General features: G+C 36.0%; 1 protein-coding gene across 1 annotated transcript in view; it reads right to left on the bottom strand.

Moving 5' to 3' along the window:
- Positions 1 to 6,544: 6,544 nt before the first annotated feature.
- The window catches only part of AKAP11 (A kinase (PRKA) anchor protein 11), a 61,095-nt gene continuing 50,926 nt past the window's right edge, over positions 6,545 to 16,713 (bottom strand). The window contains exons 11-12 of the mRNA XM_014549743.1: positions 13,183 to 13,343; positions 6,545 to 10,392 (exon numbers count right to left, since the gene is read on the bottom strand). Of these exons, the coding sequence (XP_014405229.1) occupies positions 10,252 to 10,392; positions 13,183 to 13,343 (302 nt within the window). The 3' untranslated portion in view covers positions 6,545 to 10,251. The remainder of the gene's footprint in view (positions 10,393 to 13,182; positions 13,344 to 16,713) is intronic.

Raw genomic sequence — 16,713 nt, 5'->3', positions numbered from 1 at the left:
CACTTGGCGCCTACATATGCAAATTAACCGCCATCTTTGTTGGCAGTTAATTTGCATATCGCCCTGATTAGCCAATGGGAAGCGTAGCGAAGGTACGGTCAATTACCCTTTTTGTCTTTTATTAGATAGGATATATACGGGGGGGAAACATGAAGGAAGTATGCTAACATGTAAATAGTCTCTATGTTATTACAAGTTGTCATCTTTTTGTGTTTTGGTTTGTAAATATGGTGAGAGTGATGAGCAGAACTTGGGCTTTGGAGCCTAATGACCTGGACATTACCCTATCCCTGTTATGTAAGAAACCTAACTCCTCTGAGGCTGAGTTTTTTTCCACATGAAAAACTAGAAATAATGACAAGGCTGATATGTAACTTCAATGTGAAGCACTTGCCATAACAGTAAACAGAAATTATATGAACATGTATTGTATTTGGGTGCTTGCTCCTTCTTTCATTTTCTATTTTACTTATTATTTTAAACATTGCTTCTCCACTATTTCCTTAGAGTTCAATTTCCTTCTCATAGAAGTAGTCTACACTTCATCAGGTTTTCTTCTCAGCACAGGTAAGTTAAATGTAAACTCTTTCAGTCTACTAGAAATTTTATGTTCACTCTTAAAAAATAGTTTAGCAAAATATGAATTTCGGATTTGACTTTTTTAAACCAGAACTTTGAAGATGTTCTATTATCTTTTGGCTTCTATCATATCTCTTCAGCAGGTTGCTGTGAACCAAACTTTGCTTTGCAGGTAACCATCTGTACCCTCTGGTCCTTTTGAAGGTGGTCAGTTTTGCAGTTGTGTTTTAAACATTGTGTGTGCACTCACATGTGCATGTGTACACATTCTATGAAATGTTTACACAGAATTGCACATAATCTGTGCAGACAGTTTAACCACTATCCAACTCAAGAAATAGAATATTGTTGATACATTAGTCTCCTGTATATCCCTCTGCCCAAGAAGTAACCACTAACCTGGATTTTATAGTAATCAGTTCCTGTTTCTGACACTTGTAAATTAATATCCAACAATAACAGCAAAGCAACGCTTTGAAATGTCCTGTACAGCACAAGTTCTACGCAGCAGACTTGGTAATGGTTCTGTATGAGGTGCTCCAGGCAGAAGTGGTGAGAAAGCAGCTCTCACTGCACATTCTTATACCTTCTATAATTTAATAACGTATGCACTTATAACCCTCTCAAAAGATAAAATATAGACAAAAATGAAAGGGATATCAATATTAAAGCATATGGAGAAAAAAACATTTAAGTACTACATGTAAATTAAAATAGTACAGTTACCTGGGAGAGGAAGGTGGATAAAAAATATTAAAATGTCTTGAAAGCTAATAAGATATTGAGGAGTCAGTGGGTCAAAATCCAACAAAAACAAAGGACCCTAGGAGGTAAACCCAGCATTCAACACCATTTTTTTTTTGTCCCAGAATAATTGCCAAACCTGACAAAAAACCAGAGTAATATTCTGGCAGCCTCATAGGGCTAGACAGGCAAAAGGCAATCCTCTCCACCCACCAACAGGACAAACCACCTCTTCTTCAGGTCGGAGCTCCCAGGGCTGCACTCTCCATACACAGGCCCTGGCCTGGAGGGCAGCACAATCAAGCTGCCCTGGTGACCCAGGAAACCTCAATTTAAAGTAAGGAGCTCCCAAACTAGTTGTGCCCCCAGGCACCTGATTTTAGGGAGGCGGGAGAAAGCAAAGCGGGCAATCCCCCCCCCCCCCCCCCCACACACACACCCAAGAAAAAGTACCATCATTCTAGTCCTTTGCTCCATATCATACAGATAGGTCTCAAGTGGCAGAGCTACAATTTTAAATCAAGTTCTTTTGACCCCAGAACCTATGTTCTTACTTTTCTAAACTGCCACAGAAAAAAATAGTGTATGGGAATGGATGTCACTTAATCTAAAGTTATGAACTGTTTGGAGTTCTTTTCAAAACCTGCGGAAGTGATCAGCCAGTACTGCAGACACATCTCCAAGAACACCTTTTTCATGAAGGGGATCTAGTACAATTTTTGAAGAGCTAACTGAATCTGCCACTAACTTCTACCCCCAGTACTTACCTGGTCTTCTAGGGTGACAAGCTTCAATCTGTCTACACTGAAAGCCCCCACACCTTTCCTTCTCCAAGCCCAAACAGGCTTTTTCCTTCAGTGAAAACTCAATTGATATTATTTTTAGCTCCCTCATATTAGGCTGTTATGGAAGTGGACGGTTCACATTATTTCTGTTCTTTGTAAGATGGTATCTGGACTAGGCATGGTCTGAATAGCACAGGGTCAAGCAAGACTATCATCTACCATGCCCTGGGCTTAAAACCAACTACTGCAGTAGAAAAACTGCATTCCACTGCAGTGCGGAAAACTACAAACACTTTCATTAAGCATCTGAGTAAGAGCTAGCTAAGCTGTTTTCAAGATTTGTCACAACTCCTCATGCTGTAGCAGAACTGGTCTTTGGTTCTTCAAATAAGTCACGAGCCTCTGCCCCTCAGGGTGCTTGCTGGCTGTATTGGAGCAACTCTCCCACTCCCCTCCACCCCTAACTTCCTGCCTGTTTGGGACCTACTAAGCTCAAACCTAGCCTAAGCCTCAGCCTCACATCTTCAGGAAAGCCCTACGTTCCTCTGTTTTAGGCTCCTACCTTACAACAGAATTTAAATTGTTCATTTAAAGATTCTTCTTGCCCGCTGGTGTGGCTTAGTGGTTGATCATTGACTTATGAACCAGGAGGTCAGGGTTTGATTCCCAGTCAGGGCACATGCCCAGGCTATAGGCTCAATCCTCATTAGAAGGAGTACAGGAGGCAGCCAATGGATGATTCTCTCTCATCATTGATGTTTCTATCTCTCTCTCCCTCTCCATTCCTCACTCTGAAATCAATAAAAACATTTTTTTTTAAAAAGACTCTTCTTCACTAAAGAATAAGCTCCATAAAGGCAGACCAATGGGGGAGGGGGTGTCAATAAATGTTGAGCTTTTCTTTTTCATTCAAACATATTCCCACTCCCAACAGGGCATTGGCACCGACATACTTTCTCTCTGCAGCCTCTTAGGATCCTGATACGTGCCTGAGGGTTTCTCATGTTCCATTACCCTATATTTAGGCAGGACCATGATTTACCTCCCACATTATTATAGCACTTAACCATTTGGGCCTAGTGAGGTCTTATGGGATCTGATTTTCACTCAACACACTGACTGTGTATCTCACCAGCTGTGTCAACGGCAGACTCTGCCACTGAACCAGGGCCCCCTCCTTCTGGAAGCCGTGGCTTCTTGGGGTTCAGGGCCAATGAAGAGGTCTATTGGCTTCCCCAAACTTAGGCAACTTAAGGGACTTCCCAACATTTGCTACATGCATCTGAGGTTGACTCAGTAACATAGACTTACAGGTTGGAAAAGCTATTGTAACATTTCAATCTCCCTGGAGTCCATGTCCTCCTGCCCCACAAAAACCCATCATTATAAACAGGAATGAGGTTGATTTCAGGTATAAGTAATTCTGGCAGCTTCTCTTTCTTCCTAACAGCCTTATTCTGAGTCCACAGCATTTTAAGCCTTTATAGAATTTCTAAGCATCAACTTCTGGGTTCACAGAATTTATGTAACAGGGAGGAAAGTAACTGTATATCAAGAAAGCCATAAAAATATAGCATTTGAAGTAAAATATTCAAGCCTATAGTTGTAAAAGAGCAGTGTGTAAACACAAAACCTTCCTACCTTTGAAGGAAAATGTCAAATCATGGTTCAGTCATCAAGACAAAGAAAAATAGACTTTGAAGTCCCTTGTCTGCTCCTAGTTTACTTCAATTCTACTTAAATATTATTCCTTGATATGGTTACTGGGTAATGATCATAATGCTCTTTCACACCCCTGACCGACAGATTTCCAACATCTTCACCCAAGGCAGTATAAAAGGCCATGCACCAATGGCCTATGGTGCCTCACAGTGCTGACTTGCCCGGTGGGTTCTGAACTATTGACTACAGGTCTCTGGGAACATGTTCTCAAAAAGCCAGGAAGCCACAAATGTTCATTCCTTTCCACCATGTAAAATGCCTCATTAAAACACAGATACTATGTCTCCGTACAATAACTCTATTGAAAAAGAAAATGTAAATCTGACAGACTCTGCTCTTGGTAAACCTATTATGCAGCCTCTCCCTTCTTTCTTCTCTATACTTAAACAATATGCTTTCAAAAATTATGATATGCTTTCTTCTCAGGAGAAATAGACTCACCAAGTCTATAATTTCTAGAATCTTCCTTCCCCCTTCAAGCAATCCTAGAGAATGGAAAAATTGCTGGAACATCTTTCAAATTTTCTAAGCACATTACCTCATTTGCTTTAAGTCAGAGGTTGCAGCGTAAACACGGACAGGACCTCGCGGGCAACAGAAATGGGAGAAGTGGAGCAGGTCATGCCAGAGATAAAAAGAAACGTAAGCCCAGACTACAGGGGCCATCATTATTAGCTCCTCCCAAACTGCAACCAGAGGAGTGCAATCAGTGTTCCAGAGCTTCCAATTTTTAAGGAGAATCTGAAACAAAACATATTGAAATGTGAAACTGCCTTATTTTTGTGTTAATTACTTTAAAATACTCTCCCATTGGGCCAAAGCATATCATTGGGCTGATTCAGCACACAGGAGTCCAGTCTTAACCCCTTACTCTAAGCTAAGAAATCTATGTAGGTGTCTGTTTAAAAGAAGAGGTATGGGGGAAGGGGAGGAACTAAAATACCAAATTCAGGGGCTTCATAAAATATAAAATGTTTCTTTTATATTTCTCTTCAATCTAAAGCATTACCCTCCTTAACCTAAAACACAAAAAGGTGATTACAAAACTACAAAGGATGGAGGAAAAAAATGCAATGATCACCCCCAAGGAATCACCTTCACGCATTCTTTTGTTCCTGCTATAAACATACTGCTGCAAAAAGGGCTCAGATGTTTACTCTTAAACTTTTCGCATAAGAACCCCAAAGGCATATTCATCCTTGGGTATGTGACTCCTCTCCATCTGTCCACTTTCAAAAATCTGAAGTATTTCATCAAGCCCTGTCCCTCACCCTCCTCTCTATCCCAGCTAGGACACAGATCACAAATAATCCCAATGTGCAAAATTGTTCAAATTTTGGAATTGCAGTCAAAGTAATCTTGCTAACCTTTTCTCAGAATTTTTAAATTGTTATATTGACTGGGATGCACTCACACCCAAGCCATTGTTTGTTATAATTTCTTGGCATTTCGAAACATTCCTGAAAAACTAGAAAAATCATTCCCTCATTTCTAAGGCTTAAAATACTTAAGGAAGTCAAATTCCATTTGTAATAAATTAACAGCATCTAACTTTTAAGTGCTTTATGCTTCATGGCATAATAGAGGTATGATCCCTATGTTCTATGGAAGGAGTGTTCAACCCACACCAGAATTATTTCATAACACACTCATAGAGAAGTCAACCAAAATATTCTAGTTCAAGCATGTCAAACTCAAAGGCTAACACAGGCCAGATAAACAAGATTTAAGTTTATGTGGGCCGTAAAAAAACAAAAGCTTCAATTTTCATAGAAACATAGGTTTATTTCGAAAAAGACAAGTTGAATACAAAGGGCTGAAATAAATGAGTAATTGTTAACATAAAATAATTGAATTTTTTAATAAAAAATATTTTTTCTTAAACATTAACTTACCAGACACTGAATAACTGCACAAAGTAATAAGCATAACACAAATATTTCCTGTTGCGCACACCAAACAAGTCAGTCCAAGACTAATGATGTGGCAATCAGCTGCTAAAATATTCGCTGCTAGTATTAGTGGAGAGAAATGGTGTGCCTGCGTGTAAGGCACATAAGGGAAATGAATGCAACACGATTATAGTAATCAGTCATTAGCGGATGTTGTAGTTCGTTATTAATAATTACGTATAACAGGATATTGTAAAAATTAAGTTACAAAATTTTTATTAAAACGTTTCTTACATACCGTTATATCGGTGGGCCGCATGCGGCCTGGGAGTTTGACATGCTTGATCTACTTTGTACTAAAATCCAAATCTGATTAGACAAATAACCTTTCAAGTCACGGTGTCAGAAGCCAGAAGCACCTAAATAAGTAGTTAGAATCCAGTGTCCAATTAAAAATATTCTTGCCCTAGCCAGGTGGCTCAGTTGTTTAGGGCATGTTCCGTACACCAAAAGGTTGTGGATTCGATCCCCGGTTCTCTCACATCGATGTTTCTCTCTCTCTCTTCTCTTTCTCTCTCCCTCTCTCTCTCTCTCTCCCTCTCTCTCTCTCTCTCTGTCTCTCTTTCTCTCATCAATAAACATGTCCTCAGGTGAGGACTTAAATATATATATTCATTCCTAACTTCTCTTGTTCTGGAAAACCATGTTAGAAGCACTGAGATTGTTTGATGTGTCTTCTATTACAGCAGTTCCACTTGTATGCCCTTGTTTTAGTTCAGTACAGAGTAGTTAATAAGATATTATACAATGAAACCGAGGCCAGGCATTTCGTAAGTTTATTGGAGAATTCTTAGGTGGAAGGGGAAAAATCACAGACTTAAACAACTGATGAAAGATAAAAGAACAACTGAGAATTATTACAGAAGTAATTTTTGAAATGTTTATTTTGAACCACTGCTGAAACAAAATTTTAGTGCATCCTAAAGTTCATATTTCGGTAAATGAACATATTAAATTACTGAAAAGCAAAAAGAAGTTACTGTTATACAATACAAGGTCTTAATATAGTAATTCAGCACAGTCAAATAAACAACTACAATTATTTAAAGCTGCTTTTGCTATATATCTGATATATTAAATAAGAATGTGAATTACTTTTAACACTGCACAAGTAACCGAAGATAGCAAATCCAGCAATATTAAACCTGATATTAAATAGTATTCAAACATTACAACAAAAATAAAACAATGAACTTCTACAACTACAATTCTACCCTTGTGAAAGGAATGTACATGGATGGTAAAAAAAAATAAATAAATAAAGTGACAAGAGTGACTAACACTGTATCTGCTTCTTCAGAGCAGAAATAGAGAGTAACTGCATACAGGGCCTTTTGCTACAAATGAGAAAAAATGTATTTCACTTTAGTACAATTTTATAATTCCCACTGAAGCTCTAACTCTTTTGTGCTGGTGACAGGTGGATAGGGTTTTAAATGAAAGTATTTTCCCTACAGTTTGAGTATGGATGTGTCATTTTTTAAAAATTTGTTGGAAAGTTTCCGTTGAAAAATATAAAATTTAAGCAATATACTGATGGGAAATTGATAACATTAATTGTGGAAGAATAATATTAGCTAAATAATTAACTAAGAAAACATCTGGGTCTGGACTCTGATGATGACTCAAGTTTGCCTCTGGGGAATGTGCACTAATGCCAAAGTCACTGGGTAAACCACCTTTCATTTCATAAAGGGTGCGTTTAGTAAGTAATTAAACTCTCTTATCAATAACATAAACCACTTATTTAAGCATAATGAAAGTATTATGAATTTAATTAATTCATATCAAATATCTGAAAGGGTAAGTGAAACATTTTTCAAAGTATAAAGATGTCAGTCATCACATATATTCACTGAGTGAATACTTTCAAAGGTTTTATTCCATTAAATTGTATCAAAGCATCCAATAGACATTGTAATTTTCTTCTGTGATTTAAAATGAATCATTTCTTTTGTATAAATCTGTACATATTTTCAAAATCAACATTAATAATACCTAAAAATTTAAACTTATCTTGAGAAAAGAAGACTAAGAAAGACTTGCCACATTTCAGTCTAAAATAATGTTCTAAAAACCCCTTATCAGAGGCCTCATTCACTTTCTACAGATCCTTCAATGGCTCTAAATGTGATAAAGAAAATTCAACTCAATGCACATCACAATTTTAACAGTTCTGAATAAGATATTTCATAAGAGCAAAAATCTACAGAATGGCATTAATACAATATTATAATATAAATATGTCAAGTAGATTTGTATTAAAATAAGACAGAGCTGTCTTCAAAAAACAGCTGTTCTGAAGACTGAGCAACCAAAGGGATCTAGAATGTCTTTGGAAAAATCACAAAGTGCCTTCAAAGAAAGTAAATTTAGACTGTACTTGATAAAAATACTGCTCTAAACACAAATGTTTTCTAAGTAAGGAGGCTTCTTTTCACATCTGCCAATACTTCACATTTTCTCTATGTCCCTGCACTGAACTGATACAAGTGTGGACTTCTCTATGATTATTACTAGGCATGCCAATACCTAATGACTGGGCTGACATAAGTGGAGGCTAACTAAGAGAACTTGGAAAACAGCACAGCTCCATGAAACTGCAAAGGAGAAAAGGAGCTGAGGAAAATCTTACCTCAAAATGACTATTACCACAAGAAATAAACATAAACATTTTCAAGCACATTTTACAAAATATATTCTCACTTTAGGTTAAAAGAAATTGAGAACTCAGTTTGCTGTTAATCAAACCCATACATAAACTGAAGTTTCTAAACACAATGACAGTTACACATTTGTAAAAATTCAATCCAAACTTAATAATCAGTTAACAAGTGTTATAATTAACAACAAAGCTCCTAACATTTAAAAAACCCAGTCCAGTGCTGCTGTATCTCAAGTTTGAAGAAGCTAAAGGCAGAAACAATTCTGGCTATATACATTTCCTGCATTTCTCCACCTTAAAAAATACTTAAAGAACTTGAGGAAAATTTATTTTCAAGGCCTGCTCTTTATCTTAAATTGAGAAAAACCAAAGCTTGCAATATAACTTCAAAATATTTAAATAGCTCTTGGCATTTTCTTAAAAAGCAAATTTGACTCTTTCATTATAAAATACATTTCTCTACCATAATTATTAATTCAAATTAATATAAGTACCCCTATTCCTTGTCCCATGGCAGGTGCTATGGCTTCTACACTATGTGCAGCTTCCAAAAAAAGTCAGTGCTCAGGGAAAAAAAATAAAATGAATTAAAGCAAAACCAAAGCCCCCAGAAAAAAGTGATTTACTCTAGATTGCAAAATCCAATCGTGGAAGAACCAAAAAATTCACACATGCACACTCTCCAATACAAAACCAAGACACAATCTTGGTCCTCTAGTCAAATCAACTTGCAGTTTCTAAAGCTAAAGCAGTAGGAAATGTAGAGCCCAAAAGGATCATGTCAGAGGTCTTTACAAAATAGTGCAGATAGATTTTATCACAGGAGGATCCTTATTTTCCCCTAGAAAAAACTTATCCTTGCTCAAGAGGAGAGGTTTCAAAAATGCATTTCCCTATTAACATTAATTTTTAAAAATTCAACATGTTTTTCAACTTTATTTTAATTTTAGAGTAAGTTGGGGACCCCAAATAGTCAAAAAAAGAAATAAAATTTTTTGCTGCACAATCTTTACAGACATTTTAAAGCACCTTTTAAATATCAATAGTGAATTTCTAACCAAGAAAATATTAAAATAAAAGAGGGCACAAATCACTAGCAAGGTTAAAGTACTCCTTTACACACACTCACACACACACACTCACACACACACACACACACACTCACTTTCCTGCCAGAACGATTGGAAATAATGTACTTTGATGAAAGGCTGAGAAAAGTATCATTTACAGTATTAACAGAAACCTAAAATATTAATGTTCCTAAGGAATTAAATAGTTTGAGGGATTCAAAAACCTACCAATAGCTGAGCTTTGAAAATAAAATTGACTTTTAAAAATGAGTCCAAAACTACCAGAAAAAAATCAGCTCCAATGCTATTTTTTTATGTCAAATTAGTTATTAATAGGATACCACTTGTTTACAAAGGAGCAAATTCTAACTCTTTATCCCTGGCACCTATCCTTAGCTACCTCAGTGCAGTTTTTATCAGCACAATTTGGATGTAAAAAGAATGACATCAATGTCCCTGAAAACCTCATGGTTAGACCTTCCTTCAAATACGTTCTTAGGGTTTTAACATATTACACATGTGTACAGAAGAATGAAGATAATATTTGACAGAGATTACAAAAGTATGAACTATATACAGTATGTGATGACACAGGAGCTTAACAAGCTGTATTTACTTTCCCCCAATTTACTTTAAATGTTAATATTCACTATTCAAATTTTTTCCTATGCGTCTTTATCTGTTTCTTCCTCTCCTAAAACAAGTAACAAACATATACTGGTTTGGAATTTGTTCTATGCGTTTTCCAAGAGCCAATCATACAGTGACTTGCATTTCTCCTCACTGGAAGTCTTTTCCACCACCTCATAGTAGTTAAGCACAGCCTGCAGGAGGTCTCCCACTTTCCATCCTTTTTCTTGTAATTGTTTTGAAAGCTAATAAGACAGAAAGATATGTCAAATATTAACCAAAAATAATTTTATAACAATGAAGTTTTCATTTTTATTAACATCAGCAAAATCTAAGAATCTTGTTTGTAATAAAATACTGTTTCCCAGTTACAACAAAGTTTTCTCCCTAACCACCACTTTACACAAATTAAACATTTTCCTTTCCTGCCCTTTATAAACACATCTCCTCCACAGAATGACACTTTGGCATTGCTGGAGACAGAACTCCAATAACCACACCAAGCAAATATCCTGTGTGGGAGTATAGAGCTACATTTCTACAGGAAATTCTTAACCTAACTAAATACATCTGCCACACTCTCAAGTAGAAACATAAAATAGTAAAGGCAATGTCAAGCTTAATAAAAGGATGTGGATTTTCCTTCCACAACATATAGTGTGGTGTATGTTTTTGGAATACACACTCTAGCCTCAAAGGAAACATGGTTTTCTAAGTTAAGAAATGTTAATGTTTTAAAAAAAACACACAAAGTAAAATACTGTGGTCATCATTTCACAATACAGTATATATGACGTTGTATACCTGAAACTAATATAATATTATATATCAATTATACCTCAATAAAAAAAAAGTAAATAGTTCTGGCCTGTTGGCTCTGTTGATTAGAGTGTCATTATGCACACCAAAAGGTTTAGGGTTCAATTCCCGGTCAGGATGCATATGGAGGCACCCAATGATGTTTCTCCCTCTCTTTCATTCTCTCTCTTCCCCTTGCTCTCTTGATTAAAATCAATAAACATATCTTCTAGTGAGGATTTTTAAAAAGTTAATAAATATAGGTTTAAATAAATCTCTATCGTCACCAATCAGAACATCTTCACTCATTTTTTTTCTATTTAGTTCTGTAAAAACTACTTTAATTTTTGTAATGTAAATATGCTTAGCCTTTTTAAAAATAGCTTTTGAATATACCTCAATAAAAATATAATTCACATACCATACAATTCACTCTTTTAAAAGTGTACCTGTTGATGGTTTTTAGTATTATTCACTGAGTTGAATGCAACCATCACCACAACCAATATCAGAACATTTTATCACACCACAAGGAAAGCCCTACACATTAGTAATCACTTCCAATTTCTTCCAATCCCCTCAACTCTAGAGAATCACTAATCTACTTTGTGTCTCTATTTGTCTATTTTGGCCATTTCATATAAATGAGGTCATTTATATGAAATTATTATTTATATCACATGATCTATTATGACCAGCTTCTTTCACTTAGCACAATAATTTCAAGGTTCCTCCATGGTGTAGCATGTACCTACTTCATTCCTTTTTTTTGATGGATTATGATCCATTGCATGGATATGCCATATTTTATTTATCCATTCATTAGTTAATAGACACTAAAGATGTTTCCACTGTTAATCTATTATGAATAATGTTGCAATGGACAACATTCATATACTTAGGAGTGGAATTGCTGCGTTATATAATAATGCTATGTTTAACTTTCTTTTTTTGCTATGTTTAACTTTTTGAGGAACTGGCAGAATATTTTCTGACAAGGCAGAATATAGGGACAAAGTCCCCTAACTCAAGCGCTATCACACTCAGCTCTGCTGCTGGCCTTTCTTCGCCCTCAGTTTATCTGAGACTAAATGACCTGAAAATGTTTGCTCCCTGAGGTCATTTCTAACACTTTTCCTACCCATTCTTTCTTCTTGACAGTTTATTTCCTGAGCATCACTTTCTGTCTTATTTCTCCCTTTGCCCAAAAACAGAGACCTAAACTGAAAAAAAAAAACCCCCACCAAAATATCTAAGTAAAAAAAACAACAAAAACCCACTATTTTTTCATAATATCTTTTCCACACACTTCTTCCAACAATACTTTTGTAAACTCTGAACCAGGAATCACGAGAAACTGGGCAGTTCCTTTTTTGTTATTATTGAGCAATTTACATTGGTTATTCATTAGACTATTCTATACCTTACAATTAAATTAAACCAAAGTTCTGATAAGAAACATTCTGAGCCAAAAATGTTAAGAATCTAAACTGAAAAAAAAAATGTTTAATGAAAATACAGTTTTTTATTGCAATAACAGACCATTATGTTTCTTTAGCAAATATGCTCATTATTTTTTGGATACTTGAGATAAAAGAACTGTGGTAATGATTCCCAAATGCTGGTTTGTGCAGTAAACTGAAAATCTTGACTAACAAGGTGCTTGGTATACAGTATGTTCTCAATAAAAATATCCTATTAGTGCATCAAATCTGAATGTTTTATTAGAACCTTATTAAACAGGTCCATTGTCCCTTATTAGAACTTAAACTTCTACTGATTTTTTATTGTGCTAGCTCCTCACACTAATGAAACTGAATTAACAGAGAAAGAGACAAACGAAGTACTAGGCACAATTATAAATCAATTTAATACAAAGAAAAACTCAATCTTTTCATACAAACACCTGAAATGTTTATTAATGGCACCTAACTTTGAGAACTTAGGATGTACCAGGCACTAGATTAAGCATTTTTTATAGTATTATATTGAATCCTCACAAACCTCTGTAAATTCTATACTCACTTCCACAGTGCAGATTGGAAATTGGTGAACTTGCCCAAGGTTACACCGCTAGAGAGTAGCAGGGCTGATATATGAGCCCAACTATCAGACTCTATTGCCTACACATTTAATCACTCTACTATCAATGAGTTATCTTATTAGATCAACCAGTTGACACAGAACATCATGTACTAAATATATCTTCACAACCACCCTATAAGGCAGATACTTACTTGTATAAACTCTTTCTTTGCAGAGTCATGAAAAGAAAGTTCTGCAACTTCAGCTTCAGAGGCCACGAGCCACTGAAGAATAATCCTTAGTTGAGGGTCTACTGTGCATGGCTCCATGTCAATATTCGTTATTAGCAGCGTCTTTTCATCTTGCCCCAAACCTAATATTTAAATTTAAACAATATGAAGTGAAATGCATCAATTCAACTCTCAATACTCTGGTTTCCAAGGATATGTAAATATTTGCCACGTCTTAAGATTCCAATGAATGCTTGGAAAAATTCATCCTTTTTTAACCACACCAAAACATCAATTAAAATGTTTCTTTGAAAGGGCAAAATAATGTAAAACAAAGGGATAACTTTGATCACCTACTGATAGCACAGTACTGAAGTACCACACATGCCATCATTTGTGTCAAAATATGATCCACAGGTAAAAGGAGAAAAAAATGAAACTATAAAGCAAGATTACAATCAAAATACAAATGAAACACACAAATAAAAACCTCAAATAAACACATTAAATGGACTTTAAGAAAGCTTTTTGAACTAAGAGAAATAGCGGCAGCAACTACTTGTATAGCATACATTAAAGTATTATTCTAAGCTGTTTAGATATGCAAAGTCCTATAATCCAAAACCACCTATGATGTAGAAACTATCATCATCTCCATTTTACAGGTAAGGTATCAGAGGCAGAGAGAGATCCAGAGTCTCAGAGTGAGGAGGTGGCTGAGGAAGGATATGAACACAGGCAATCTGGCTCCATGCTCTTAATGGAAAAATGTTATATGCAACCACTTTAATCCCAAAAGCAAGACAAGGGAATTTTCTGGCACACCACTATTATAAATAAGATATTGCTCTCACGTTTATTTACTTATTTTTAAATGAAAGTTATGTTTTCACCCTAGCCACATCGTTCAGTTGGTTGGAGCATCTTCCTGTGCACCAATAAGGTTATGGGTTTGATTCCCAGTCAGGGCACATATCTAGGTAGCAGGTTCAATCCCTGGTCAGGGTACATATGAGGCAACTGATTGATGTTTCTTTCTCATCTCTCTCTCTCTCTCTCTCTCTCTCTCTCTCTCCCCCGCCCCTTCTTTCCTCTCTCTCTAGAATCAATGAAAATCATATCTTCGGATGAGGATTTAAAAAGTAAGATAAAATCAATGTAAAAAAAACATTGTCAGGTGATTAAAAAAGAAAATATAATCATGTTTTCAACATAAAGTAGGATGAATCTGTTGACTGTAAAAGTAATGACTTAACACTCCTGCTTAAATTAGGATGGCTGGACAATAAGCAGTGCTAAGACATGGGCCATCCCACACAAAAGGTGAACAGTAGGGCCTGCTGGCAGACGTGGTACCAAATAGTACTAGTAATGGAAATTTGTTGGTTAATGTCCCTGATTCATTTTTATAGTTTGCATTCTAGACCACTGCTAATTATTTTTAGGATATGTGTAGGTCCCTAATTTTTTCACTTAAAAAGGTGGTCTGGCCCTCGCCAGTTTCTCAGTGCTTAGAGCAGTGATGGCGAACCTATGACACACGTGTCAGAGGTGACACGCCAGTTTCTCAGTGCTTAGAGCAGTGATGGCGAACCTATGACACACGTGTCTATGACACGCTTGTCAGAGGTGACACGCGAACTCATTTTTTTTGGTTGATTTTTCTTTGTTAAATGGCATTTAAATATATAAAATAAATATCAAAAATATAAGTCTTTGTTTTACTATGGTTACAAATATCAAAAAATTTCTATATGTGACACGGCACCAGAGTTAAGTTAGGGTTTTTCAAAATGCTGACATGCCGAGCTCAAAAGGTTCGCCATCACTGGCTTAGAGTATTGGCTTGTGAACTGAAGGGTTGTGGGTTCGATTCAGGTTAAGGTCATGTACCTCAGTTGCAGACTCAATCCTGGCCCCAGTAGGGGCATGTGCAGGAGACAACCAATCGGTATGTCTCTTTCACATCAATGTTTCTCTCTCTCTTCTCTTACCCTCCCTTCAACTCTCTCTAAACATCAATGGAAAACTTACCTTAAGGATTAACTTAAAAAAAAATAATAATAAAAAAGCTGGTCCACATTATTCTCTTAAAATAAATGTACTGTTTTGCCCTCCTCTCTCACCATTGACTTTCAATCAAAAAGGGGTTTTGGTGCACTATCGTACTAAATATGGTCTCTGGGCCATGTTGTGATTCCTGCAGGAGTCATGGGGTTGGAAGCTGTCACCCCAAGGCTTCTCTGTACTATTGGCTTTTTCAGTTCAGGACTCCTGGTTGCCTCACCTATGAATGACCTTTGTCTTTAGAGAAGGTACTAAACACTAGTGAAAAGAGAAGGGACTGACATCCTAAAACTACAAACAACCAACAACAAAAATTTTGAGGGTTGTTTCCTTAGAATTTCCATAATTTTGAATCTGTCTATAAATCTACATCAATCTATCTCCTAATTTACCAGTTTCTAATTTAAAAATTTTAAAAGTTGGCTACAATTTTCTATATAATAAGAGATGACTATAATCTCACAAGCTGGGTAATAACATATATTTTCAAATAATTAATCTCCTGATTTCTACTTACTCACAAAAGAAATCCTAACAGCCTGCCTAATGCCAAAAGTGAAAATTTCTAAATGAATTTTAGATATTAACTTATATTTTCTTCCATCTTAATCATTCCTCAGTCAAGTTAGCATTCATTACGGAAAATATTCACTATATGCATTTATACCATGTATATAGCCTTTGGAATAACCTACTCATAAGTATTACTTGGGAAAAGTATAAAACTTTTCTATCTTAAAAAATCAACACTTTAACAAAAATAAAGCAAATATTATTATGCTAGCCATAACTCAGCAAATACCACCCTACTTCTACTTTATATCTGATGAGAAAAACTTACTTCTAGAAGCCCTGTATGAAGAGAATATCTACTTAGCAAAGGCACTAGCATTCAAATAGAATAATCATCCTAGGTCTGAGGATTTTAGCTAAACAATTGGTACATGACTTTCCTAAACAAGAAAAGTACAATTGGTCAATTGGTAATAAAACTGACTGGAAATTTAGGTGTTATAAAATACATTTCAAAAAATTCATTTTGGCAATTTTCTCAGTTTACCCACTTCTAAAAAAACCTACTTATATAAAAACCCTGGGTGTAACATCACAGCCAGAACCGAAACCAACCGGAAGGAAGTCAGTCCTGCAGGGGTCGTCTTGGAAACAGCTTCGCCCTCCCCCAGCTGTTTCCTGGAGGGCGAGGTTTCAGGCAGGAACCCGCCCTCAGAGCGGAGCTTGGAAGTGAAATGATTTGTAATGGATCTATTATTGAAGCTACCTTTGGAAATACTATATCTATAGATCAGTGGTTCTCAACCTTGGCTGCACATTAGAATCACCTGGGAATCTTTTTAAAATCCTGATTTCTGGGCCTCATCCTCCAGAAATTCTATTTCTTTGTTATGGGGTGGGGCCACAACATTAGTAACAAAGAAACAGAATTTC

The sequence above is a fragment of the Myotis brandtii genome, unplaced genomic scaffold (assembly GCF_000412655.1).
Source record: "Myotis brandtii unplaced genomic scaffold, ASM41265v1 scaffold569, whole genome shotgun sequence".
In the NCBI taxonomy this organism is placed as follows: domain Eukaryota; kingdom Metazoa; phylum Chordata; class Mammalia; order Chiroptera; family Vespertilionidae; genus Myotis; species Myotis brandtii.
The sequence above is the reverse complement of the archived record's forward strand: the minus strand, read 5'-3'. Positions and strand labels throughout refer to the sequence as shown.